General features: G+C 35.8%; 7 protein-coding genes across 16 annotated transcripts; 6 read left to right on the plus strand and 1 right to left on the minus strand.

The window, feature by feature from the left end:
- On the plus strand, positions 205–2,918 carry LOC109362393 (WEB family protein At1g12150-like). 2 transcript variants are annotated; one of them, XM_019608142.1, is made up of 4 exons: positions 205–446; positions 746–928; positions 1,055–2,676; positions 2,709–2,918. In XM_019608142.1, the coding sequence occupies exons 2-3, from the start codon at positions 776–778 to the stop codon at positions 2,633–2,635; spliced, it is 1,734 nt and encodes a 577-aa protein (XP_019463687.1). In that variant the 5' UTR covers positions 205–446; positions 746–775; the 3' UTR covers positions 2,636–2,676; positions 2,709–2,918. The 2 variants fall into 2 exon arrangements, with proteins under 2 accessions (XP_019463687.1, XP_019463686.1); XM_019608141.1 differs by lacking the exon at positions 205–446 and adding an exon at positions 450–512.
- LOC109362041 (U-box domain-containing protein 33-like) lies at positions 3,671–4,839 on the plus strand. The gene is made up of 4 exons (XM_019607614.1): positions 3,671–4,058; positions 4,172–4,293; positions 4,379–4,645; positions 4,676–4,839. The coding sequence occupies exons 1-4, from the start codon at positions 3,710–3,712 to the stop codon at positions 4,766–4,768; spliced, it is 831 nt and encodes a 276-aa protein (XP_019463159.1). The 5' UTR covers positions 3,671–3,709; the 3' UTR covers positions 4,769–4,839.
- LOC109362512 (DEAD-box ATP-dependent RNA helicase 21) lies at positions 5,332–7,835 on the plus strand. Its single transcript, XM_019608344.1, has one exon. It carries the CDS (start codon positions 5,437–5,439, stop codon positions 7,522–7,524), a length of 2,088 nt encoding a protein of 695 aa, XP_019463889.1. The 5' UTR covers positions 5,332–5,436; the 3' UTR covers positions 7,525–7,835.
- Positions 9,391–14,556, plus strand: LOC109361516 (C2 and GRAM domain-containing protein At1g03370-like). 2 transcript variants are annotated; one of them, XM_019606985.1, is made up of 9 exons: positions 9,391–10,220; positions 10,465–11,706; positions 11,905–12,093; positions 12,233–12,516; positions 12,630–12,746; positions 12,863–13,125; positions 13,652–13,820; positions 13,927–14,196; positions 14,283–14,556. In XM_019606985.1, exons 1-9 carry the CDS (start codon positions 9,875–9,877, stop codon positions 14,472–14,474), a joined length of 3,072 nt encoding a protein of 1,023 aa, XP_019462530.1. In that variant the 5' UTR covers positions 9,391–9,874; the 3' UTR covers positions 14,475–14,556. The 2 variants fall into 2 exon arrangements, with proteins under 2 accessions (XP_019462530.1, XP_019462531.1); XM_019606986.1 differs by having other exon boundaries at positions 9,392–10,220; positions 11,911–12,093.
- LOC109363082 (BTB/POZ domain-containing protein At5g47800-like) lies at positions 15,921–19,161 on the plus strand. 4 transcript variants are annotated; one of them, XM_019609257.1, is made up of 6 exons: positions 15,921–16,200; positions 16,946–17,027; positions 17,106–17,175; positions 17,257–17,661; positions 17,751–18,497; positions 18,596–19,161. In XM_019609257.1, exons 2-6 carry the CDS (start codon positions 16,969–16,971, stop codon positions 18,980–18,982), a joined length of 1,668 nt encoding a protein of 555 aa, XP_019464802.1. In that variant the 5' UTR covers positions 15,921–16,200; positions 16,946–16,968; the 3' UTR covers positions 18,983–19,161. The 4 variants fall into 4 exon arrangements, with proteins under 4 accessions (XP_019464802.1, XP_019464803.1, XP_019464801.1 ...); XM_019609258.1 differs by having other exon boundaries at positions 16,958–17,027; XM_019609256.1 differs by lacking the exon at positions 15,921–16,200 and having other exon boundaries at positions 16,524–17,027.
- On the minus strand, positions 19,945–21,422 carry LOC109362148 (PCTP-like protein). Its single transcript, XM_019607752.1, has 4 exons — positions 21,081–21,422; positions 20,725–20,980; positions 20,191–20,496; positions 19,945–20,121 (listed from the first exon to the last, which is right to left on the minus strand). The coding sequence occupies exons 1-4, from the start codon at positions 21,113–21,115 to the stop codon at positions 20,002–20,004; spliced, it is 717 nt and encodes a 238-aa protein (XP_019463297.1). The 5' UTR covers positions 21,116–21,422; the 3' UTR covers positions 19,945–20,001.
- Positions 22,879–26,618, plus strand: LOC109362147 (uncharacterized protein YacP). 5 transcript variants are annotated; one of them, XM_019607749.1, is made up of 9 exons: positions 22,879–23,298; positions 23,384–23,514; positions 23,624–23,854; positions 23,970–24,024; positions 24,134–24,217; positions 24,439–24,477; positions 24,803–24,849; positions 25,781–25,929; positions 26,532–26,618. In XM_019607749.1, the coding sequence occupies exons 1-8, from the start codon at positions 23,098–23,100 to the stop codon at positions 25,884–25,886; spliced, it is 894 nt and encodes a 297-aa protein (XP_019463294.1). In that variant the 5' UTR covers positions 22,879–23,097; the 3' UTR covers positions 25,887–25,929; positions 26,532–26,618. The 5 variants fall into 5 exon arrangements, 4 of the variants coding, with proteins under 4 accessions (XP_019463294.1, XP_019463293.1, XP_019463296.1 ...); XR_002109362.1 differs by lacking the exon at positions 24,803–24,849; XM_019607748.1 differs by lacking the exon at positions 26,532–26,618 and having other exon boundaries at positions 25,781–26,153.

Raw genomic sequence — 26,653 nt, forward strand, 5'->3', positions numbered from 1 at the left:
AATCAAAATTATTTATATTTAGAGAGATTAGAAACATGTTTACAATAATTGTCACATTTATAATGCCTTTGTCTATAACACAAAGCAAAGGGGTCATTTTTGTATTTGACCACCCTGTTTTGTGTTGTATTGTTTTGTATATACAATCACCACCAGCACCACAATCCTCTCTGTCCCTTCATCTAAAATAGCATTCCTAATTCCACATTCCACATTCCAACACATTTAACCAACTCTTGTTCTATGATGTTCTTTTCAAAGGGCCCTTCTCAACTTTGATATGTAAAAAAGAAAAGAAAAGAAAAGTTGGACTCAAGGAATCAATCTCACATTTTCATCAACTCAAGGTTCCTTTGAGTTCCAACAACCTTCTTTGCTTTCTAAATTCATTGTCAGATTAACTGAAGAAACGGGGATTCTTCACCCTCTTTCTTTCATTCTTTCACGTAAGGATATATTTTGCATGCATCACATCACATCACATGCACCAATCTTGTAACGTAAAACACAAGGTTGCCATTTTTCATCATTTTCATTTAATTTGACATAAATATACATGCTCTTCATTGGTGACAATCACATTTATATTGTTTAAGGGCTCATGAAATGAAAATTAGTTGTTTAAACAATCATATTATATATCAAATCAAAGCTTCTAACCTTTGAAAGTTTAAGATTTTGTTGTGCAGTTTGTTATAGACGTTAAGCTTAATTCATTGAATGGTGATTGCAATATATCATGCAGATTCTAATATTCTCAAGTAGGGCAAAGAAAATGAAAAACTTGACAAAGGGGGGTTCTCCAAGGGGAGAGGTTGGAGAGATTGACACAAGGGCACCATTCCAATCGGTCAAAGCTGCTGTTAGTTTATTTGGTGAAGTTGCTGTCTCAAGGGACAGATTTGCTGTCAAGAGAAGATCATCAGAGGTAATCATCAAATCTGACTTTTCATTTTGGTTCAATGAAAAATGCTTTTTTGTTCCTCAACCATTTTCATTAGTCTTTCATGTTTGTTATGGCAAAGGATTTTACTATTTCTTTTCTGATTTGCAGAATGTATTTGAAAAGGAAACACAGCTTATCTTGGCACAAAGAGAATTAAACAGTATAAAGAAACAGCTGGACAGTGCTGAGACCACAAAAGCTAAAGCACTTTCTGACCTTGAGAGTGCTGGAATGACACTTCAGAATTTGACAGTAAAGCTCTCCTGCGTGAGAGAAAATAAGCAATCAGCAATGGACGCAGCTGAAGCTGTGAAAAATCAGAGCAAACGACATGAAAAGGCGATATCCTTGAAAGCTGTAGGATTTGAAGCTTGGAAACGAGAGGTAGAACATGCAAGAAAAGAATACCTCAAAACTGTAGCTGAGTTAGATGCTTCCAAGCAAGAACTCACCAAAATCAGGCAAGACTATGATGCAGTTTTGGAGGTAAAGCTGGCAGCTTTTCACACCGCAGGCGAAGCTGAACGTGCAGTTAAATTGAACTCGGAAAGGGTCAATGAACTCTCAAAGGAAATCTTATCCATGAAAGCCTCAATTGGACAATTGAAGCTTGTATCTGAACAAACCCAAGAAGAGGCAGATGTCATTGGACAAAAGGAATCCCAACTAAGTTTTTACAAAACTGCTAAGGACGAAGCATTGGAGTCCTTAAGGAATGAATATGATCCTGAACTAATCCAAAGTCTAGACGCAAAACTAACCGAAGCAACTATAGAGATTGAGGCTCTTCAAGAGCAGCTGAAAACACTCCATGCATCTGAGATGAATTCTGTGAAACTTGTAACTTCAGACCTTAAAAAAGCCACAAAGATACTGCAGGACATTGCTGTAGAAGAAAGAAGCCTTAAGAAGTTAGTGTTTTCACTTAGGACAGAATTAAAACAAGTGAAGAAGGAACAAGATGAAGTAAAGGAGAAGGAACAGGCAGCAGAAGCTCTTGCTGATAAACTCGCTGGTGAACTGCAAGAGAGCATGGAAGAGGCAAGACCTGAGCCAGATTCTTTGGAGGAACAGGAAGCTAATAACTTTTACGAGCAAAGTTTGAAGATCAAGATGCTTTCATCAGAGATGGAAAATGCAAGAAGAGGAGCAGAAGAGATGAACAGAGAAGCTCAAGAGCTGAAGCAAGAAGCTGAGAAATCCCGAGCTGTGGCTGAAGAAGCACTGAAAAAACTAGAGCTTGTTCTAGAAGAGGTTAAAGAAGCAAAAGCAGCAGAAAGAAGGGCCATTGAGGAGATGAAGATTTTGTCTGAGGGGAAAGGTAAAATCTCACATTCAAACTTCAGTGGTACGATCAAAATTCCAAATGAAGAGTATGAGTCACTGAGTGAAAAAATCAAAGAATGTGAAGAACTGGTTGAAAAGAAAGAGGCAGTTATGATGAAAGAGATACAAGCAAGTTGTAGAAGAAAAAATGAAATGGACAGAAATGTGGAAGCTAATCTGAAAGCAATTGATGAAATAAAGGCAGACACAGAGTTGGCTTTGTGGAATGCAGAGATAGCAGATTCTGCAAAAGTTGCAATTGAGAGTGAAATAAGGAGGTTTCGTCAACAAGAACAAAAGGTGGTAGCCCATATATTTGCTTGTTCAGATAATTCTTCAAGATCAATCTCCTGGAGCATCTAAAAGGTGAGAGATTATCAAAAGGAGGAAAGGAAACAACTTGGTTGTGGTGTGTTGCCTTTCTACCTTTCTACCTTTCTCTTGGAATGATCATTTTATGTATCAACTACTCTCCCAGTACATTTGCAAACCATGTTAATGTTTGTATCTCTCAAAAAATATTGTGAAAATGTGATTCTCATTGTCAACATCACTATTTTCTTCTTGTTCTTAGAGCCCTTAACAGATAAGTTTGTGGTTGATATGCATTCCAGGTGAAACATAAGATATAGGTTTTGTTTGGGCTCATTATGTATGTACAATCTTGCAAAGCTGAAGATGGTTAAAGAAACAGGAAATAAAGTGCATTGTGTTGTCACTTATCACACTTAAACTTACATGACCTCATAAAACTGCTGTTGATATATATAGACTTGTTCATTATGTCAAATGTTGAGATAGAAAATCAATCCAATACAATAAGCACCGTGCCATTGCCTCCTCTTTTTATAAATAATTATAGGAAAATCAAACTTTTGTAAACTCATTTTCTTATTCGACCTACAATAGGATAAAAGAATATCCTTCACAAGTTGAGTATTTTATAAAATATGTTTCCACTATGTGCAGAATAACAGCAAAACAGATATATGTTGTGTTATTATATTCAATATTGTTTAATTCTGTTGCAGGCTCTTTGTAGTGATTTGTTAGTTTAGTTTGTTTCTTTCCTATGTAACCAAAAAAATATATTCAATATTGTTTTCTTGGTCATATTGGTATTAATGTAATTTTGCGTTGTCAATTTTTTGTTAAATAAATTATTGGTGTTAAGATATGTTTTATAGTATTATTACATTACATAATCACCCCTTATGAAAGCGAATATATCATTATCTATCATTTGTTTTGATTTTTGACTTCAATGGAGGCGTGCAGCAAAAGTTATCTTATGCGAAAAAGGCATATTTAATTTGGTGCATATTACTTTAAAAATTATAAACCTTTATTTCTGGTAAATGAATATTGATTTGCAATTTTATTATCCCTAATTAATTAAGATGAGTGCAACGTAACATCTTGTACACAGTGTAAACAATGGAAACGGAGCAGTGGTTACACTACTACTATTCTGATTGTGATGATGAAGAAACCTTCAGCTTTAATGGGTTGAAGATGAATGATTCAGATGAGTTGTTTGAGATCAATATTATGAAGGAGGAGAAGATGAGTTTGGATACAATAATAGAAGAGTACGAGAACGAGAGCAGTACTGTGTTCTCTCTTGATATTCATAACTGGATAGATGCTATTTACGTGGCTGTTGATGATCATGGAGATTCAAGCTTGCATGCGCTTTCATGGGCATTGAAGCATGTTGTCACACCTTCTACCACTCTCTTTCTCATACACGTCTTCCCTCAAATCAAATTCATTCCAACTCCATGTAAGTCCATCATCTTCTTTATATATGTCTTTGTATGTTTGGTTGTATTATATATCCTCAATGTTTATGTTTATGTTTATGTTTATGTTTATGTATATGTACATAAAAAACAGTGGGAAAAATTCCTAGGAGTCATGTACATCCAGATTATGTTAACATGTACTTGACCCAAGAGAGAGGCAAGAGAAAATTTGTTGTTCAAAACTTCATCCACCATCTATGCCTTGATTCAAAGGTAATTAATTAATTAGTATATAATAAGATGATCGACTTGTTTATTCTGATCTGTACTAGCTAGTTGATACTAATTGAGCATACAGGTTAAGGTGGAGATAATGCTTATTGAGGGTGACAACGTTGCCAAAGCCATTGTAGACATTGTTGGGACTCTTAATATAAGGAAATTGGTGATTGGAACTACCAAAGCTAACTTAAATAGAAATAAAAGTGAGAGTGGAAGAGGAAATGGCATAGGAGAGAAGGTAGTGAAGAATGCCCAAGAAAGCTGTGATGTTAAAATCATATGTGAAGGAAGGGAAGTGAGTGAGAACTACATAATCAGGTGCAATTCATCAAGCTTCGCAGACAGTAGCAGTTCCAGAGTTTCACATGAACAACAACTTGATCACTCCAGTGCTTTTCACCCTCTTTTGCGTTTTCTGTCCAATCTTATGTCGTTATTTAGGTCCAGACATTTATCACCAACATGAGTAAACATGTATTAACTGTGTATAACAAATTATAACCATGGGAAAAGGAAGTTGTGTTTGTACATAAGAAAAACAGTAGTGTCCGTGAATGTATATTCTCGTTCCTCCTAACAATAAGTGTTGTTTTCTGGAATCAGGTTTATTGGTGGTGAATGTATACTATATTTGTTTCAATTCAATGGTTTGGTACTGGTTATAAAATACATAAGTAATCATGTATTATTATCAATTAAATTAATATATTACCTTGAAACGCATGCACATATTTTTGGTGGTTTAGAGGAGGCAGGTCCTATTAATTATACAATGTTATATTAGTGCACCATCTATTATTTAGTAGAAAATAGAGGATACAATAATGTTTAAATAGGTATTAGGCTAAAATGATATTATTGGGAAATGAAATGAATGGAATGGTTGGAGTGGAATTTTATAGGCGAAATAGCGAGAGCAAATTGGAGCCGAGTTGTAGTTTGGGTTTAAATTGGGCCTTTCCTTAGTAAAGAAGAAGCCCATTTGAAAGTGATAGAGAACTCACTAACTAACTGTGTTGAGGAAGATCACACACACACACTCTCTCTCATACACTCTCTCTCATACACTCTCTCTCTCTCTCATACACTCTCTCTCTCTCTCTGCGTGTGTGTGTTTGATTCAATTCCATCATCATGAAACGCTCCAGCGATGACGTCACCAACACCTCAGCATCCAAGCCTGTCTTCCTCACCAAAGCCCAACGCGAAGAGTTAGCCCTTCAACGCCGCCAACTACAAATCGCTGATCAGAAGCGCCGCCACGACGACATCCTCTCCACCACAGATCTCAAACCCTCCTCCTCTGACCGCCGAGAACGGGACAGGGATAGGGACAGGGACAGGGATAGGCATAGGGACAGGGACAGGGATAGAGAACGTGAACGTGAACGAGAACGAGAGCGTGAAAGAGAACGCGACAGGGCTCGCGACAAGGCTCGGGAAGATGAGCGACGTAACCGGATGGAGAAATTGGCTGAGCGTGAGCGCGAGAAAGAGCTAGATGCGATAAAAGAACAGTACCTTGGTTCAAAGAAACCTAAGAAGCGAGTCATCAAACCTAGCGAGAAGTTCCGTTTCTCATTCGATTGGGAAAACACTGAGGACACTTCCCGCGACATGAATGTCCTTTACCAGAACCCTCACGAGGCTCAACCCCTCTTTGGTCGTGGTTTTCGTGCTGGAATGGATCGCCGTGAGCAGAAGAAGCTCGCTGCCAAGAACGAGAAGGAGATGAGGGACCAATTGCGGAAGAAGGATGGTATTGAGGAGAAGCCTGAGGAGGCTGATGCCCAACGCCGAAAGGAGGCTGCTGCTGATTTATATGATACCTTTGACATGAGAGTAGACCGTCATTGGAGTGAGAAGAAGCTTGATGAAATGACTGAGCGCGATTGGCGTATATTCAGGGAGGATTACAACATCTCCTACAAGGGTTCCAGAATTCCACGCCCTATGCGTAGCTGGATTGAGAGTAAGTTGAGCCTTGAGCTCTTGAAGGCCGTCGATAAGGCTGGTTACAAGACCCCTTCTCCAATTCAGATGGCTGCCATTCCTCTTGGTTTGCAACAGCGCGATGTTATTGGCATCGCTGAGACTGGTTCTGGGAAGACCGCTGCTTTTGTTCTTCCTATGTTGGCTTATATCAGTAAGCTTCCCCCCATGAGCGAGGAGATTGAGGCCGAGGGTCCATATGCTGTTGTTATGGCTCCCACTCGTGAGCTAGCACAGCAGATTGAGGATGAGACTGTTAAGTTTGCTCAGTATCTGGGATTTAAAGTTGTTTCCATTGTTGGTGGGCAGTCCATCGAGGAGCAAGGGTTTAAGATTAGGCAAGGTTGTGAGATTGTTATTGCCACTCCCGGTCGTTTGATTGATTGCTTGGAAAGGCGCTATTGTGTTCTAAACCAGTGCAATTATGTTGTTCTTGATGAGGCTGATCGCATGATTGATATGGGGTTTGAGCCCCAGGTCATGGGTGTCCTGGATGCTATGCCTTCCAGCAATCTGAAACCTGAGAATGAAGATGAAGAGCTCGACGAGAAGAAGATTTATAGGACCACGTATATGTTCAGTGCCACCATGCCACCCGCTGTGGAGAGGCTTGCTAGGAAGTATTTAAGGAACCCTGTTGTGGTAACCATAGGCACTGCTGGAAAGGCCACTGATTTGATCAGTCAGCATGTGATCATGGTGAAGGAATCTGAGAAAATTCATAAGCTTCACAGGTTGCTGGATGAGCTTAATGACAAGACAGCAATTGTATTTGTTAACACCAAGAAGAATGCCGATATGGTTGCCAAGAATTTGGATAAGGATGGCTATCGTGTGACCACTTTGCATGGAGGGAAATCACAGGAGCAGAGGGAGATTAGTCTCGAAGGATTTAGGACCAAGAGATATAATGTTCTTGTTGCAACAGATGTTGCTGGACGTGGGATTGACATACCCGATGTGGCTCATGTCATAAACTATGATATGCCTGGGAATATTGAAATGTACACACATCGTATTGGGCGTACTGGCCGTGCAGGAAAGACTGGCGTGGCTACAACATTCCTGACACTTCATGACACTGATGTCTTTTATGACTTGAAGCAGATGCTTATTCAAAGTAATAGTCCTGTTCCACCTGAATTGGCAAGGCACGAGGCTTCAAAATTCAAGCCAGGAAGTATTCCTGATAGACCTCCAAGAAGAAATGACACTGTGTTTGCGCACTAGAGAACTTTTATTGTTGAGGTAGTTGCTTGTGTACTAATTATTGTCTCGAGCAGGAATTGATAATATTGAAGCAGAACCTTACATTGATTTTTGTCATTTGCCTTTAGCATTTATGCCACAATGGTTGTTATCTTTTCTGATAATGTTTATGGCTTTATCCAGGTTCACCAGGCTGTGCATAAAATTTCTACATCTGTTACATTATGTTTTTCCGACTAAGGCTTTGTTGTTGTTGTTGTTAGATTATGTTTTTATTTTGTTTGGCATTAACTGGCTTCTGAAATTTTAATGTTAGATGGGTTATATTCTGTGTGTATATAGATAGAGTCTATCTATATAACGCCTTATAGTAGGAGGTATCTTAATTTACTGAAGGAAAAGCATTAACATTAGATGTGGAGAACAGTTTTGACTATTTTGTATTTATATACTTTTTATTTAATCTTTTTAACATTCAAACTATCTTACCACGTTAGCATCACATTTAGGTGCTACAGTCTGTTGAACCAGAGCCTAACTCCTAAGTTGCCAATAGTTGTTGTTGAGCCCTGGCGCTGACCCATTGTAGCACCTTTGCCCCTTAGGCAAGCCTAGATTCAGCCTTTGACTACACCGCCCAAATATTGTTTGGTTTAATCTCATTATGACCTTGTTAAGTCTTGAGTCTTGACATTTACCTCCCTTTTCCTTCTAATTTAACTTGGATGCATGTAGCATCTTTATGAATTAAGCAACTTAAGTTAGTTATACTTCATGTTTCATAAGATGCTAGTTTGTTACCAATTAAAAGAAAAGCTAGTCTTATGAAACATGAAGAGAGTATAGAGTAATCAGATAGCAGTATGCTTATAATTTTCAAACTAAAAACATACGAAGTACTATGAATTTGGCTTTTAGTATCAACAATTAGTTAACTCATAATAATTCTAGTTATTTGTGTTTTCATGTTGCAAATAGTTTTTATGCCCTTCCCTCTCTCCCTTGTGGTTAGATTTTGAAGGGGAAAGAAGCGAAATGGAAGATTTGAGAGCCATGAAATACATTTATGATATGACTCACAAACTTTCTCTTTCCTTTCTTTCCCTTCCAAAATCCAACTCCCGAATAAGCCCTTAGGATCAGTTTGTCAGTTGGGTTTTGGAGAGAAGAGAAGAGTAAAACTTTCGAATCATCTCATAAGTATATTTCATATTTTATGGCTTTGAATTGTTGTGTTTTCCTCCATTTCCTTCTAAAACCTCCTATAACTCATCATCTTGATATTCCATCTAACAATACAGATGATTATTGTGTAGATTAAAGAGTTGTTTAGATTAAGGACTCGGGGTCCCTTAAAAAAATATGTAAATATATTTAGTCTCTAACAAAATAAAGGATTATTGATGATTGAATTTTTATTTATTTATTTAAAAAAAGCTAAGGGCAATGTTTTTGAAAGATTTAAATATATCACTTCTCATAAAATTTCACTTCTATCTATTCTTTGATCCTAGTTTTTATTTTATTTTATTAAATAATCACACTATGATAAGGAATTAAATATTTTTTGGTGTGTGACAAGTGTATAATTTAATGTGTAAAATTGGATTGAGAAATAAATTTGACTACTTTTGAATATATTAAAACATTAATTCCTAACATTGATTATTAAAAAAAGAAGGATGGACGGGTTCCTTGAAAGTGGACATAGTGTTATTATTACATTGAATTCATAACCACTGCATATATAGTAATGCTGCATTTAGGAAAAGTGAGTATATATATATATATATGACTTAATTGTTGACCTGTTTTAGTAAATGAACAAGTATGAAGGAAATAGGAACAAGAGGCAAGAGATGCATAGAAATAGGAAATGTTAGGATTATATTGTATTATTGTATTATTTTGTAATCACCTGAACTTAGAATAGCATCATATCATTCATAATTGCAAAGTGGGAGGTGGTGGACAACATCACCATCATCACCACCACCACCACCCTCCCTCCCTAAATCAGGAACCAACTTAATCACAAAATAATTAATAATACTCTTTTCTCTTTCTTTCCATTTTTTTATTTTCTCCTACAATCCCCCCTCTCCTTTCCATTTTATTGGCCTTCTTTATTCTCCAATTCAATTCATTATCCATCATCCAAATCCCATAATAACTATTTTATCCTTCTACATTTTTCTCAGATGAATCTCTAACAATAAGTATTTTTTTGTTTTTATAAAAAGTTAACATATTTCTGTCTGATCAATAACAATTATATACCCTTTTGGAAGATCTTTGTGGGGTGCCCCGTCATAAAGAAAAAAGTTAACATTTTTAGGTGAAGATTGTAGTTATTATATAATATATAGTAATGAAGCTTGTGATTCGTGTGATTGAGGCAAAAAACTTGCCAGGCACGGATAATGGATCAAGTGATTTGTACGTAAGATTACAGTTGGGGAAACAGAAGTTCAAGACAAAGGTGATGAAGAAATGTTTGAACCCAAAGTGGGATGAAGAGTTTTGTTTTTGGGTTGATGACCTTAAAGACAAGCTTACTATCAATGTCATGGATGAAGATAAGTTCCATGATGACTTGGTTGGAAAGCTTAAAGTTCCAGTTTCTCTTGTTTTTGATGAGGATGTTAAATCTCTTGGCACAGCCTGGTATTCTTTGAAACACAAAAAAAACAAAAAGTCCAAGAACAAGCAATGTGGTATATTATTATATTGCCCTCCCATCAATCTTATTCAATCAATTTTTCTTTACTCCTTACTTATTAACTTTTTCTTTGTTTATTTTATTTTGTACTGTTGTTATATTGATTCCATGCTAATGTATATTTGCATTATGAACAATTTGATACTTTGGATTTTATATCTCAAATGGGCCATTTGCATAAGTACTTTTGAAAAAATATTGAACATAAATTGTGATATTTACTTTCTTTTTGCGGACAGGTGAGATTCATTTGAGTATATCCCTTTCACAAAATAATGCATCCATGGAATCAAATGACAATGATGATCAATTATTACCTTCAAGAAAATGTGCTGATGCAATTACCGAATCTCCTTCATTATCTTCCAATGGCCGTTCAGACTTTGAGTCTCCAAGAAGGGACGAAATTACATTTAAGGATGAGAAATCCGGTTCTCAAAGATCATTTGCAGGTCGACTTGCTCAAATGTTTAGCATAGGTTCTGAAATGTCTTCACTTGCACCCAGTAGAAGTATTGAGTTAGAGGAACCTGAAACTAGTAAAGTTGAAGTTGGTGATGAGATCAACACCGAGGATCAGTCTTTTAATGACACTTTTGATGAAGCACTGCGAAAAATGCAAGCCACAGATCAAGGAAGTGAAATTCCTAGCAATTTACCTGGAGGGGTGGTTATTGATCAATTATATATTATTGCCCCAGAAGACTTGAATGTATTACTTTTTTCACCTGATTCTAACTTTACCACATCATTAGCAGAAATACAAGGTACTACTGAACGACAATTAGGACCTTGGAAGTTAGAAAACAGCGGAGAGAGCTTGAAAAGATCGCTCACTTACATCAAGGCTGCTAATAGATTAATTAAGGCTGTCAAAGGGTATGAGGAGCAAACATATTTAAAAGCTGATGGTAAGAATTTTGCTGTTCTGGCTGTTGTCAACACTCCAGATGTTATGTATGGGAGCAGCTTTAGGGCAGAATTACTCTATTTGGTCACACCTGGACCAGAGTTGTCATCAGGAGAACAGTGTTCGCGCCTGGTGATATCATGGCGAATGAATTTTTTACAAAGCACCATGATGAAAGGAATGATAGAAAGTGGAGCTCGGCAAGGTATGAAGGAAAGCTTTGATCAATTTGCCGTTTTGTTATCGCAAACTGTTAAGCCCGTTGATTCAAAGGACCTTGGTTCCAATAAAGAACAAGCTTTGGCATCATTACAGGCAGAACCACAGTCAGATTGGAAGCTGGCAGTGCAGTATTTTGGGAACTTCACTGTCGTATCAACATTCATAATGGGGTTGTATGTGCTTGTCCATATTTGGCTTGCCGCACCTGGAACAATTAAAGGGCTCGAGTTTGTTGGGCTTGACTTGCCAGATTCAATTGGTGAACTTGTTGTTTGTGCTGTCTTGGTTCTTCAAGGTGAACAAGTGCTCAGTTTAATCTCACGCTTCGTGCAGGCCAGAGCAAAACAGGGTAATCACTTAGTTGTCTTTTTAATAAAAAGGGTGGCTCAGTCACTTAGTAGGGCCTGGGAGGGTAGTTGTACGTAGCTTTACCTCGCAAGCGGAGAGGTTGTTTTTTAATGAGGCGACTTTCTTAATCATTTGTCACTTATTTACATCATCTGGTGCATATTTGTCTTTTCTCATATAGGTTTTTTTGGTACTCCAGTATTAGGTAGCGATCATGGAATTAAAGCACAAGGAGATGGATGGTTGCTAACTGTAGCCTTAATTGAAGGAGATAATTTAGCTTCTGTTGATTCTAGTGGGCTCTCTGATTCATATGTGGTGTTTACTTGCAATGGGAAAACAAGAACCAGCTCAATCAAGTTTCAGAAATCTGATCCTTCATGGAATGGTGAATATCATACATATCCTTTATGGTCAGCGCTTAAGTTATAAATTAAAATTTGAACCTATAGTTATGTAACACTTAAGTCTAGTTTTGCTGTACATGATAAGGTATTTTTCGTTAAGAACCTATTCTACCTTTGCAGAAATATTTGAATTTGATGCGATGGATGATCCTCCTTCTGTGCTGGATGTGGAAGTTTATGACTTTGATGGCCCCTTTGATGGAGCTGTATCTCTAGGACATGCTGAAATCAATTTCCTGAAAACCAACATCTCAGATCTTGCTGATATATGGATTCCTCTTGAAGGAAAGTTGGCTCTTGCATGTCAGTCTAAGTTGCACTTAAGAATTTTCTTAGACAACACTAGAGGCGACAATGTTGTAAAACACTACATTAGTAAAATGGAGAAAGAGGTGGGGAAGAAGGTACGCATTTAACTATGTTGCCATGCCTTCTGTTGTTTTTATTTCTTGTGCTTCATTCATGTTTTTCACCTTTTTTATGGCTTATTTTTTCTTTACCATTTACAAAATTGTAGATTAATTTGCGGTCTCCACAAACAAATTCAGCATTTCAGAAACTCTTTGGGCTTCCACCTGAGGAATTTCTCATCAATGACTTCACCTGTCATTTGAAAAGAAAAATGCCCCTGCAGGTGTGATTTATCTTTTATGTTATGTTGATAGTCATGTGGTCAATTTCTATTTTGGTTTTAAGTAGAACTGTGCTTGTTTAGTGTTATATCATCAAGTTGCCAATGGTTCTCTTTAGGGCCGCCTATTTGTTTCCGCAAGAATAATTGGGTTTAATGCAAATTTGTTTGGGCACAAGACAAAGTTCTTTTTTCTTTGGGAGGACATCGAAGACATTCAGGTCATTCCTCCTACGTTTGCATCAATGGGTAGTCCAATACTTGTCATAACTCTTCGGCAGGGGAGAGGGCTGGATGCAAGACAGGGTGCAAAAACACAAGATGAACAAGGCCGACTGAAGTTCCATTTCCAATCCTTTGTATCTTCCAATGTTGCACAAAGGTAGACATTGACATTTTATGTTATCATACAATCTTGTTTCTTGTGTATATTACTGCAACTGGTAAACAAATATTTTCTGTTATATATCTTATTTATTTTAGCTTTACCCTGTATTTTAGTGTATATAATAATGACACCAACGACGACGCCAGCGTATACTCATTTCTTATGTGTTTTTTAGTCCTTGAGATCGTTTGAAAAGTGCATTTATGCTATTATGTCATTATTGGCAATTCTTTTGGGTAATTCATATCTTTGTTATTGGAGATATATGATACTGTTTTGTTCCAATTATATTTAATTATCATTTTTGACATAAATGTAGTTGTTTCTTGACTGCCACTCGTATATATCCAACTAGATTTTTATGTGAAATGTTTTGACCACCTAAAAAATACCTATCCATTTGTGAGGTGGTATGGAATAATATGTTCTTACTTTTAAGAAATTAATATGGGAAGTTAATAGTGATTTTATACATTACAAGATATCCAATGTTAATAAAACTATTCTGTTGCTGATATAGGACTATCATGGCTCTGTGGAAGGCTAGAGCCTTGAGTCCTGAACAGAAGGTCCAACTAGTTGAAGAAGATTCTGAAACCAAAAGCCCTAGTAGTGAAGAGAGTGGGTCATTCATCGGCCTCGATGATGTTAGCATGTCCGAGGTTTATTCTTGTGTTCTTCCAGTCCCTGTATTCTCTCTCTCCCTGCAAGTTATTGATCCTTGTTTAGTTTTCTGTGCAACTTCAACATTGTTGTCTGTGATTGATTATATTTGTTTTCCCTTAATTGATTCAGGTTAGTTTCTTAATGGAGCTATTCGGTGGGGGTGAGTTGGACCGTAGAGTCATGCAAAAATCTGGTTGTTGTAATTATTCCTATACGCCTTGGGTATCTGAGAACAGTGATGTGTATGAGAGGGCAGTGTATTACAAGTTTGAGAAGCGTATTTCAAATTATAAAGTTGAGGTCACAAGTACTCAGCAAAGATCTCGTTTGGATGAAAAGTGTTGGCTTTTGGAAGAGGTTATGAACTTCCATGGAGTACCTCTTGGTGATTATTTCAATGTGAGTATGCCAGATTTACATGCTTATGTTTTGTGTTCTTGTTACTTTTCATTGACTATTAGGTATCTTGTAAAAATATTGTACAGCTGCACGTGCGGCATCAAATTGATGATCTAGGACCAAAGGCAAAGGGGTGTAAAGTGGTGGTATCTTTTGGAATTGAATGGCAGAAAAGCACAAAACACCAGAAAAGGGTTACCAAGAACATCATAAAAAATCTACAGGAACGTTTAAAGCTGACTTTGAATCTAGTTGAGAAGGAGTATCTTGCAAAATAGGGTCTGGATTTGAGTTTAAACAATTAAGGAAGGTAGGTGATATTCTCATAATGCATACAGCATCATTGTTTCAGAACAAATATTATATTATTTCCAATCTTCAGCTTGGTCTGGAATAATATGCATGCATGCTGGCATCATATCAGGACTAAGAAGGTCCATGTGATTATCAGTGGAACAAAAGTGAATTCACACTCTGGAGCTGAACATGGCGGATCTTACAATTTTCACAGCTATGATGATGACGATGTTGAGAGTTGTTGTTTGGTTGGTTTGGTACAGAAACATGATTAACACTAATTGGAGTTATTAATAATAAGATCGAATTGGTGTTGTAAATGAGAGGAGTAATTAGACAGTGGTGGAAGAAGATTGTGAGAATTTGCATGAGCAGTTTGTTTCTAATGTATAGGTGACAAACAAAGTAAGTAATTGTTTGAGAGAGATAAATAGATAGATCAAACATTGGAAAGGATAATACACTTTTGGTAATGTTTTGGCAACATATGACATTCATTTAGGATATGAAATATACTTTTCCTTATTTATAAATTAAAAACAATATCTGACAAAGTTATAAAATGCAGGATTTGCAATAAGATTCTCTGTCAAGAGAACCAAATTAAATAGGGCCAATGAAGTTCATTGGTCAAACATGTAGAACCAAAATGTGGAAACTTTTTGGAGTACAACTTGATAGCTGAAATATAATGCTTTACTTAGTCCTTGTAGGTCCATCGTGATGAACTAATGAAGAATTGACTAAGGCCATATTGAAGTAAGGGTTTCCAAGCAATACTTATTACTCAGTACTACCTATACAAGGCTCTCTCTAACATATATATATACACATATTCATGATGTCTAGTATGATTCACATGGAGCATGATTCTTAATTAACGTGAAGGACAGCTTTATTACATCTCAAGTTTTCAACTCACACTTGACTTTCCTCATACAGACATAATCATAACTAGTGAACTACTTTCATAAGAAACCTTCTACCACCTTACGTTTAATAACACATATTTGCATCCTTATCAAAGGCCATCATTTACATATAAATGATAAGCCTTTTGTATCGTAAACATTGATCATGATGATGCGTACACAATAAACAAATTAAATGCATTGGTATTGGAGTGTGAGAGAACGATTATCTCCATGTAAAGGCACGTGGTCACTCGGTTCTTTTTTCCTTCAAAGATTAGTGGCCGACATGGACATAGTGATGAACAAGAATATCCCAAACTTTAGTGAGTGGGGAAACCAAACCATCATCACACCAATGCTCACACCACCATCCCCCGTTTCTTTCCAATGAATGAATGCAAATGCTATTAGTATAGTATAGTATAGTATAGTATATTATATAATAGTATAGTATAGTATAGTATAGGAGAGCACCACTCCAAAATCTAAACCCATACAACATACCCACTTGCATAAACTATATTACTATGTTGACTACTCCCAACCAACCACTCCATCTCTCTCTTCTGCCCAAGTTTGGACAGGACACATTTTCTTTTACTTTCTGTCTCTCTGTCTCTTTCTAACCGAATCTTATTACTTCCATATAACTCTATTACTAAATCACTCAGTTTTCAGCTTCACTTGTTTATGTACACCTATCATATATGCTTTATTACAAACACTTGTTTTTCAAGTTTTTCTGCTTCCTAAGACTCAAGCAGTAATTAACATCAATATAATATCTTAACAGGTATGTTCTCTTATTCTTGCTTTACTCATTTAGTATCGTTTACACATTTTCAATTCATTTCTTTAGTGTGTTAAGTGAAGGAGAAGGATATGAACTAAGAGTAAGGAGAAAAAAGTTGGCTTCCACCTTTGTTGATATATAACTATATACTTAATATGGAGTGTGATAAATTACAAGACTCAGCAGTGGACCACTGCGGGGCTAATATAAGTTTTAACAGAAAAAAGTCTGCATTAGTTTACATGTCAAATTTCTTTAGATGAAAATCGAAAATGATCTATAACAATTGCTCTCTGTTAGGAAAACTTCTGTAACACACTCAATCCAGCTTTCCATTAGTTTCCGTATTGCAAGTATTCTGCATCCACAAAACTTTCCATTAGTTTCACCTACTCAATCCAGCTTTAGTTTTTGGACTTTGAAGTGTGCATGTCCTCCTACAAAAACTCTCTAGGCAGTTTCTAATCCTTAGTCTCTTCCTAAAACAAAATAAAACTTGAAGTGAAGTCTTTTTGCACATTCCTCTTGTTTATTTAGTTAGTGAATTTTTATCCACACAATGATATCATGCCCATCCTTGTCTTCTACCTTCACCTCTTATATTCATCAATCTATTAAGGCCTTCTCTCTCACACAAACAATGTACCAGATTACCTTGACTTTATGGGATCTGTAGTAGTATCATTCAAGTTGCAGTCTTTTTGAATTTATGCAGGCTTTGAACTAAAAGTTTTGTTTTGTTGAGGATTTGGTATAGAACAAATAAAAATGAAGTTCATGAAACTTGGGGCAAGGCCAGACACTTTCTACACTGAACAAGCTACCAGGTATTCACATCAACCCTTTCCTCAAAATTATGTACACAATTGTTTTTTGAGCTAATAGCATGTATTCTCATAACTCAGGACTCTGATCTCAGATATACCTGCAGACCTTGTGATAAAAATCAATGATGTGACCTATATGCTACACAAGGTATTGGAATTAGTTTCAATGTGTGGTATGTGTCAAAAGAAAACCCAAATATTATTGTGGTTATAATGCTGCTCTTTTTAGCTGCAGTTTTTACTTCTTCCCAAATGTGGCCTCCTACAAAGGCTTTGCTATGATTCCAGCGATTCTGAGTGTGTTACCCTAGATCTTCATGATATACCTGGAGGGGGAGATGCTTTTGAACTCTGTGCCAAGTTTTGCTATGGAATTTCAATCAACATCAGTTCCCATAACTATGTACTTGCACTCTGTGCCGCCAAGTTCCTTAGAATGAAGGACTCTGTTGAGAAGGGAAACTTTGTAGGAAAACTCGAGTCTTTCTTCAATTCATGCATTCTTGAAGGTTGGAAGGATTCCATGGCTACACTTCAGACTACTGCTACGTTACCAGAGTGGTCTGAGAATCTTGGTATAGTCAGAAAGTGCATTGATTCAATCATTGAAAAAATTCTCACACCCCCACCCCAGGTAAAGAACTCGAAAACTCAAGCTTCTTTACCTTGCTTTGATTTTTCCTAGTATGGATAGTTTTTCTTATAAATGATGAATCCGTGCAGGTCAAATGGTCCTACACCTACACTAGGCCTGGTTATACAAAAAAACAGCACCATTCTGTCCCAAGGGATTGGTGGACTGAGGATGTTTCTGATCTCGACATAGATCTTTTCAGGTGCATAATAATGGCAATTCGATCAACATATGTGCTCCCCCCTCAGCTTATTGGTGAAGCTTTGCATGTCTATGCGTGTCGGTGGCTACCTGGCATCACAAAGCTTAAAAGTTCAAGCAGTTCAGCATCATCCCAAAAAGATGAATCTAAGGTGAGAAACCAAAAAATTCTTGAAACAGTTGTAAGCATGATTCCTGCAGATAGAGGGTCAGTTTCGATCGGCTTCTTGTTTAGACTTCTTAGCATTTCAATTCATGTTGGTGCATCCTCGGTGACAAAAACAGAACTGATACGTAGAGCCAGCCTACAGTTTGAAGAGGCAACAGTGAGTGACCTGCTCTATCCTAATTCCACATCCTCTTCTGACCAGAATTACTATGATATTGAGTTGGTGCAAGCAGTGTTGGAAACTTTCTTGAAGGTTTGGAAAAGAATGTCACCAGGTGCTGTGGATAACAGCTATTTTTTAAGATCAGTCAGAAATGTTGGGAAGCTCATTGATTCCTATCTTCAAGTGGTGGCAAGGGATGATAATATGCCAGTTTCAAAGTTTGTATCTCTTGCCGAAACCGTGCCTGGTATTGCTCGAGTAGAACATGATGAACTTTACCATGCAATAAGCATCTATCTTAAGGTCAGTGACTTAAACTTTGTTGATCTGATTGATGCTGAACAAATATAATAATGCTCAGGAAACATGAATGAATGAATGAATTGAATGAATGATGACAGATGCATCCTGAGCTGAGGAAGGAAGAGAAGAAGAGGGTATGTGGAATTCTGGAGTGTCAAAAACTGTCACAGGAAGTGCGTGGGCGTGCGGTAAAAAACGAGCTTCTGCCATTAAGAACAGTAGTGCAGGTCCTGTACTTTGAGCAAGAAGTGAAAGGGTCAAGGGAAAGCAGCAGAACTCAAAAACCACATGAGATAGTTGTAAGAGATAGTAATAAAGAAGATAAAGAAGAAATGAATAACCAAAAAAGTAAAAGAAGATCAGATGGTAATAAGTTGGCAGAGAGAAGAAGAGACACTGTTGAGGAGACACAATCAGATACCAACTTGGAATTTCATCCTAACAAACTAAATCAGATCATTCCCATCAAAAAGGCAGATAGATAAATCAATGCTATGTGTTTTGCATGCATGCATGCAATTTGTAACTTCATTTCTTATTGTTAATTAATTTATTTGTAACCGTCTCATAAATGTAAGTGCATAAATCCTTCTACTACTATAAACTTCTTGTAGAGTACTTGTATTATTTATTTAATTAATTTAACCAACAGATCAATGCTTATGAGAACTCTTTGATTAGTTCCAATTAGTCATTTCATTATTATATTAATTACAATTTAACCAACATTCTGAATCTCAGACTTACTAACTTGTCTCCTGGAAATTATTACTAGTTTTTAGTTTAAATTGTGAGAAATTAAATGATAGGGCATTTTAACAAGTTTTATTAGGGTATTTGTGAAAGAATATAACAAGGAAAAGTCTATTTTAGAAATTGAAGTTTACTAGTTTTTAAATTAGGTTATGGTCATGTGTATTTGCGAGAATGCAACATCAGTCCATAGATGGGTCTGAACTCAATGATACATTTACTATTCTTTTTGTATACAGTTTGGTGTTTTATATCAATATTTAAAGGGATGTAAGATGGTGTGTTGTAGCAGTGAAATGTTAGCTGCTGCTTTTGTGGTGGAAGCAAAAGCCACAAACCACAATAAAGTATCATTTGCTAACTCAATGGGTTGTGACTAAAAGGAATAATGTTCCTACAACAACAGTGTACGTTGACAAATTCAGAGTGTCAAAAATAAGATGGCATTTCACTGTCCCTGTGTGTATCCCATGGTCATGTTTGAGTGATTTGTTACCTATCAAAATTTCAAATTAATCACAATCTTACAGTAAAATTGATTACCTAGTCTTTTTTATAAATAATATCGTGGACATTGCAGTAAAGGCTAAATAGGAAAAGATAGTATACTATGTGTAGCTACAGATTCAAATATCTATACTGCAGTGCTGAAAATGGATAAAATGGCTCTATTTATGTATGATATTAAATATGAATATTTGACATTAATAGTAATAGTATGCTTGGTTACAAGTTACAAGAAAGTAATGAATCATTTATCAACTTCACTTGGAGATGATTGGGCTAATTTCCTTAGGTTTTCAATGATCATAACCAGTTTTGTGTTAATTCGATTGACAAAGCACTTGGGCAGCCATCCTGCAGGATCCAACTGAAACATAACAAAGCATATTGATAAGTTTTTGGAGAAGAAATTAACATGAGCTTATTATTGCATTACCTGAACAACATAAGTGACCACACATGAATTATGATCAAGCTTCTCAACTACCCATCCTGACTGTAGCAACACTCCTCTGATTGCATTGCTTTGCTTTGGATGTAAGCCAGCTGCAATTTCCTTTGGTAGTGAAGCAACTGCTACGACCAAGGTACCATCTTCCATGGTTTCACGCCTCTCGTACACAATGAATTCTCTATTCCTGAAGAGAGGCTTTGAGTTATCTCCAAACCTAAGACAAATTATGCTCAGGTTGTCTTCAACATCTTTTATATATCTTGCTTCCACCAGATCAGAGTCCCATTGCTGGCTTAATAAAATGAAATTCCGATATCAGAAAAGGGAATTCAACAGATGACATGGAACTATAGCTGATCACATTCACAATCCTATAATGTAATTGTAGCACTACAAAAAGAGGAATAAAAAAATAAAGTAAAAGACAATTGAACCACAGATAAAGAATAAGATGAAGGATAATGCTAAAGACAAAAGTGTTATTTTCAATATAATGAGAGAGAAAATGATATTTACCTTTGCAGCATCAATGGCATTGGCGACAGAGATGAATTGTTGGGGAGAGACAGATCTAAGGACCCAACGGCTTCTAAACGTGTGAAGCGAGCCTGACCTGCGTTTTGATAACTCAACTCCATTGTGAAGATCAGTTAGCACCTTCCAGCCATCATTGCCATTTCCTTTGTTTGTATCTGAAGCTCCTAATAACTCTTGTATGCAGCTCTCACTTGCAAATTGCACATACCTTCTAAGGGAGTCCTCACTTATTGACCTTACAAAATTGCAACAAAGAAATTCTCAATATATACACTTGTAACATGTAAGACATCAATGAAAATGGTTTAATTAGTTTTGGTTTGGTATTCACTCACCAGGATCGGGTGCAAGGTGCAGGACTGCTGCTCATCTTAGCTGCTGCTGTTGCTGTTGCTGTTGATGGTGGTAACTGGTAAGTAGTATCAATTCCCCCTATAGCTTTTTCTTTTATGAGATTAATTAAAACACTTTATGAAGTGAAAGGTACGTGTATATATATATATATAGCATAAATAAAAGAATGAGTGGTGTGAGGAGAAGTTGAGAAGTGCAAAATAATGAGACGTGGGCAGAGGTGATTGATATGCACATGCAGTGGCAGAAGAACCTTGTATGATTAGAATTAAAGCAGAGTAAGAACAAGGGTAGGAAATATGATGCACATGGAATGTTGGTGACTTTTGAAGGGGAATAAAAGATTGAGGCACTAAAATAAAGGAAATTGTATATAACAAAAATACAAGATTATAATTTTGAATTTTGAAGCAGTAGCAGTGTGATTATTGCGAATAAATTAAAAAGGTGTATGTACAAATTGTTATTGGTTGTTCTTCCAATGTGCCATGACTGCTAATCCAAACAGCAAGGGAGGAACAGAACAGAACAGAACAGAACCGGTGTTGAGTTGAATGTTATTTTGCATGTTCAAATAATACTACTTCTTTCTTTTCTATATTATTAATAATTAATAATAATGTATGTTATTTTGCATGTTCAAATAATACTAGTGTTAATATTACTATTCTATACTATACATGTTCCTAGATGCAATCAGTGTTGTGTTGTGTTGTGTTGAATTCCACATGCTTGTAGGGATGAGCTTCTCCTTATGCATACACATGTATAAAATGAAAGTGACTAAAAAATCATTAATACTAGTACTAGCTAAAAAGGATGCTATACCAAAAAGTACAAGACTAGAATCTAGAAAAGGAGTTCCAACTTGCTTAATTACATAATTTCTCTCATTTTCTATAAATGTTCATGTCCAGGTTGTCCTGTTCCTTACACTACATACATGATACATTGCCAACCCATCCTACCCTTAATTGCTTCTTTTATGATAAACCAATCATTGCTCTTATTATCCAACAAACAAATAATAATTGAATATTAAGTTTCCACATTTATCATTCCTAACAAGACAAATTCCATTCAGATGATCCATTCAAACACAATACACTTTGGAAAATAATAGCAAGGCGGTTGTTTTTTGCTTATCAATCATGCTTTGAACCCAAAAAATGTGACACAAGAATAACAAGTTTAAAATGGTGAAGAGATAACAGCATTACCACACGCATCCAATGTAAGAATAAGAAGTGGATGATTATCGATCGTAAACCTTAGATCATCACAATGGATGATGCTCAAATTGCCAACAATGTTCTTACTTAGTGTATAATATAATATAATCAAATGTTACACAAAATTGAGCACTCTTTTTTGAAAAGATTGGACCACTTTCTTAGTGTATAATTCTAAGCTAGTTAGTTGTGCAAAAACAGTAAAAGTAATGAATTTTAGTTCTTTAAATTAACATTTTTATTGATGTAAGGTATTGAAATAAGAAATACTTATTTTTTTTTGCAGTACAAAGAAAGGCAGCACAAGCAATAATAACTTTTAGAACACACATGAGCAAGTGGGTTATGTTCTTAAAATTAGGTGAAAAATAAAACATAAATAAACATGGATAAATTGGAAAAAATATAAATTATCTGATTTTATAAAAGAAGATAAATTATGTAAATTATGTTGAGAATAAACCTAGTTAAATTTTGTAGAGCATAAACTCCCTAAAAAAGAGCAAAAAGAAAATTGAAAAAAGAGTATTATATATTATTGTTATTTGGGAATTGGGAGGATAGATATTAGTCGGTGGCTAAATATGAGCCAGTCGTTGGTTGAGTGTTGAAAGAGAATGGAAGATGAAAGAGTGAATAGCATAATGCTTATTATGTGCTGAGGAGAGGTTCAATTTTGATGTATGAATCTATTACATTATTATTATTATTATGATGATGAAGTAGAATTAAGAAGAAGAAGAAGAAGAAGAAGAGAAGGAGTGCTATGAAATTAAAAGTAGTTGGTGCAGCTCTATCACTCTTTTCCATCTCCCATGATCACAATCACAATCACAATCACAGTATGGTGAAATTCATGTCCAAATCGAAGAATCATTCTCAAGGTTCTGAATCTTCAATTCCAATTCCTCCTCCAAGGATTACATCCAATGTCAAGCAAAATCTCCAATTCCTTAAGCTATGGAAGGTAGGTTCCAATTCCTTTACTTATCTCTCATACTCTCACTCTCACTCTTCCTATTACTTATTCCATTCATATATTATCAACATAGGAGTTCCAAAAACGTAAATCTAGTACCACTTGTAAGCCTTCAACCAGTTACCGCAGAAAAAAGATTGATAAGGACGATGTCGTTGACCATGACTCTGACCTCTATCGCGATCCCTCTACCACCCTCTACTAGTAAGTAACCATAACCATAACCACACTTATTTCAACTTCCATGGATAGAGAATGCAGTTCCTGTATCACCAATTTCTCCTCTCATCAATCATTTGTGTGCACTGTGCAGTACAAACCAGGGTATAGAGAATGCAGTCCCTGTATTGCTAGTTGATGGTTATAATGTCTGTGGCTATTGGATCAAGCTCAAGAAACATTTCATCAATGGACATCTTCACATTGCTCGCCACAAGCTTCTTAATGAGCTTGTTACATTCAGTACTCTTAGAGAGGTCAAAATTGTTGCTGTTTTTGATGCTATGATGTCTGGCCTCCCAACTCACAAGGAAAACTTTGCAGGGTTCATTTATTATTTTAATCCTCACAAACTAACTTTTTTCTATCTTACAAGTTACAACATATCATTTTACTTTAACACTTCTTCTAACTTCTAACTTCAAATCTTATTTTTCCAGAGTCGATGTTATTTTCACATCTGAAACATGTGCTGATACATGGATAGAAAAGGAGGTTAGTTATTTGAATTTTAGTAACCATCACTTTCACATACTATCCCCCACATTTTTAATTTCCTCATATTTCAATACAACTTATCTTTAATTCTATTCAATTGTTTTAGGTTGCAGCTTTGAAGGAGGATGGATGCCCCAAAGTCTGGGTTGTCACTTCTGATCACTGTCAACAGCATGCAGCACATGGAGCAGTATGGTTCCTTCACTTAGTAAAATATTATACACTTCATTCGTAATTGTTTTCACACTTATTTTCTAGCTATGAATATTGCACCATCCTTAATCAACTGTTTAAAAAAATGTAAATTCTGCATAAATAGAAATAGAACTTGGCACGATTTCCTCCTTATTCTTTGTATCTGTTGCGGTTTGTTTATTGGTCCAAAAGATTTATACTGTTGCTTCTGTCCAGGGAGCTTTTGTTTGGAGTTGCAAGGCTTTGGTTACAGAGGTAAAATGCTAATTTGAGGCATCATATTAGTTATGGGATGAAGACATTAAAATGAGTAGTATCTTTTTTTGCTGATATAGAATCTAAGTTAATAAGAAAATAAGACAGACAGATTAAAGGTGATCAAAAATTCTTTTGTTTGTGTATTTTTTCCTATCATATAATGCATTGTTTTGAAATTGTTTACTGTCTACTTTGCACATTTAAATCTCAGGTTTTCTGACAGAGTATTATTTAAATGTTTGCATATTTAAACCTCTGGATGATTTTGGTCATCTTTAATGATATCTTACATGGTCCTGTTTATTAATTGTTGGGATAGTAGATCAAGGCATCACATAAGGAGGTTGAAATGATGCTTCAAGAGCAAAGGTGTGCTCTACTTGCAATAAAGCTAATTATTTTCTGCAGTATGTGTTGGTATTATTATGTACTTTTATGAATTTTCAGTAGAGTTGTCAAAATATGCCTGTCCATTTTAGGATCAATCCAAGTAGGCCTAGTACATGTAGTAGCCTGGCAACACTTATGTTTTATTTTGTACAATTCTAAATATGATAGTTTAATCTTTCAAAAAATTAATTCAATGAAGCAGAAGGTTTGGACTATTAAGTTTTGTGCTAGTGACAGATAAATTTGAGAACTAGCTCAATTGAGTTTTAGTTTTCAAACAAAAGAACCTAATATTCTTTAGGCGTAGCTTGTTGTGTTAAAAAACAGTTAACGTTTGAGTCAACGGCCATGCTCAAAGCAGGTCCAGGTTCTAGGTTATGAACTTCTGCATGATTTTTGCTAGCCCAGTCCAAACTTTTTGTTCAACTATTTATCAGCCCTTCACGCTCAGTCCATTTTGATAGCTCCAATTTTCAAGTATAGTTTGTGATTTGCTATGTAATATGTGTACAGCTTTAGATTCAATATTCTCTAATGCACTTCTAAACCAACTTATTTTATAGTTTATTGCAGTCTTTTGTGATTTCTTACAGACACAAATCCTTAATGAACATATACTTTTCTTGGTTTTCATGAATGTTTCATTTAACTTCTTCATGAGCTTCCTAAATAAAAATTAAATTAAAAATAAAGAAAAAACAACACATTATTTGACTGGACCATGTAAGAACAAGTTCATGCAATTCTCAGCCATCAACAGTAACCTAAAGTAAACCCTTAACTTTGTACAGATGAATCAACTCGTTTATTGTGCAATTTCTATTGGTGTTGTCAATGCAACTACTCTGTATTACAATGACAGGTCTTGCTCATTGGTTTGCTTATTTATGCTATTATGTAATATGTACAGATCTACTTCTTTTCAAGGTAGATTACTGAAACACAATCTTGATGCTGAAGTTGTGGATGCTCTGAAGAACCTGAGGCAAAAACTATCTAAAAATGAGTTGAAGTAGAATGAATACCAGTCGCAATTCTAGTCACAATTTATTTTGACAGGTGAACTCTCTGCAACATAAATTTTATTAATTTACCTGGTCTTAAATCCGACATATATTTCATCTTTAGGCACGTGAGCATGCGTTTATTATTTATAACAGTGATACTCTTTAGTCTTTTACCTTTTGGTTGGTTCATATTTTGAGGTAATGACGAAGAATAAACCATACTAATAACAGTGGCTGTGTCAACCAGAACCGGGACAATGTATTCATTAATACCACCCAATCTAAACTGTAGTGTATACGGTATAAAACTCACACTGTTACTGGATACATTTTTTTTTGTCTTTTCATCATTTGTATCATAAGATGTTTTTGTTGACTGAAAGTAATTAATATTTTGATTCACCCTTTAATGTTGATATTTGATATGTATTTGTATGAAATAGAAGTTGGTAGTTACTTCCCTGAACCCTGCCTGGAGGGTATTCTTCAGCCTGGTAATGAAATGAAGATGAGGAAACAAGTAAAACAAAGCCAAACAATGATCCAATTCATTAAACAAAATCCGATCAACAATGAGGAAACAAGTAAAATTATGTCTCACATAATTTATGCACATTATAAAGTTTTATTTCTGGCATGAAAAAACTGGAACAGGTGCTTTTGGAATTTGGATGTGGTGATATGGATTTGGATGAACTACAATGACTGCTATCGCTTGCATGTAGTGAAAGAGAGAGAGAAAAGGTTTATTGCCAATTTTAGTTTTTGCAACTTAT

Source organism: Lupinus angustifolius, chromosome LG12 (genome assembly GCF_001865875.1).
Source record: "Lupinus angustifolius cultivar Tanjil chromosome LG12, LupAngTanjil_v1.0, whole genome shotgun sequence".
NCBI classification, from domain to species: domain Eukaryota; kingdom Viridiplantae; phylum Streptophyta; class Magnoliopsida; order Fabales; family Fabaceae; genus Lupinus; species Lupinus angustifolius.

Bases quoted from the DNA above. Each gene is read 5' to 3' on its own strand.
- LOC109363082 (XM_019609257.1), top strand. From the start codon at position 16,969: ATGAAGTTCATGAAACTTGGGGCAAGGCCAGACACTTTCTACACTGAA. The intron at 17,176-17,256 runs GTATTGGAATTA...TGCTCTTTTTAG, and splicing joins TGACCTATATGCTACACAAG to CTGCAGTTTTTACTTCTTCC. The intron at 17,662-17,750 runs GTAAAGAACTCG...GAATCCGTGCAG, and splicing joins TTCTCACACCCCCACCCCAG to GTCAAATGGTCCTACACCTA.
- LOC109362148 (XM_019607752.1), bottom strand. From the start codon at position 21,115: ATGAGCAGCAGTCCTGCACCTTGCACCCGATCCTG. The intron at 20,981-21,080 runs GTGAGTGAATAC...CAATTTTGTAAG, and splicing joins GCACCTTGCACCCGATCCTG to GTCAATAAGTGAGGACTCCC. The intron at 20,497-20,724 runs GTAAATATCATT...TTATTAAGCCAG, and splicing joins ATGCCATTGATGCTGCAAAG to CAATGGGACTCTGATCTGGT.
- LOC109362512 (XM_019608344.1), top strand. From the start codon at position 5,437: ATGAAACGCTCCAGCGATGACGTCACCAACACCTCAGCATCCAAGCCT.
- LOC109362393 (XM_019608141.1), top strand. From the start codon at position 483: ATGCACCAATCTTGTAACGTAAAACACAAG. The intron at 513-745 runs GTTGCCATTTTT...TATATCATGCAG, and splicing joins CTTGTAACGTAAAACACAAG to ATTCTAATATTCTCAAGTAG. The intron at 929-1,054 runs GTAATCATCAAA...TCTGATTTGCAG, and splicing joins TCAAGAGAAGATCATCAGAG to AATGTATTTGAAAAGGAAAC.
- LOC109362041 (XM_019607614.1), top strand. From the start codon at position 3,710: ATGGAAACGGAGCAGTGGTTACACTACTACTATTCTGATTGTGATGAT. The intron at 4,059-4,171 runs GTAAGTCCATCA...CATAAAAAACAG, and splicing joins CAAATTCATTCCAACTCCAT to TGGGAAAAATTCCTAGGAGT. The intron at 4,294-4,378 runs GTAATTAATTAA...TTGAGCATACAG, and splicing joins ATCTATGCCTTGATTCAAAG to GTTAAGGTGGAGATAATGCT.
- LOC109362147 (XM_019607749.1), top strand. From the start codon at position 23,098: ATGAAATTAAAAGTAGTTGGTGCAGCTCTATCACTCTTTTCCATCTCC. The intron at 23,515-23,623 runs GTAAGTAACCAT...TGCACTGTGCAG, and splicing joins CCCTCTACCACCCTCTACTA to TACAAACCAGGGTATAGAGA. The intron at 24,850-25,780 runs GTGTGCTCTACT...TAATATGTACAG, and splicing joins ATGATGCTTCAAGAGCAAAG to ATCTACTTCTTTTCAAGGTA.
- LOC109361516 (XM_019606985.1), top strand. From the start codon at position 9,875: ATGAAGCTTGTGATTCGTGTGATTGAGGCAAAAAACTTGCCAGGCACG. The intron at 11,707-11,904 runs GTAATCACTTAG...TTGGTACTCCAG, and splicing joins GCAGGCCAGAGCAAAACAGG to TATTAGGTAGCGATCATGGA. The intron at 12,094-12,232 runs GTGAATATCATA...CTACCTTTGCAG, and splicing joins ATCTGATCCTTCATGGAATG to AAATATTTGAATTTGATGCG.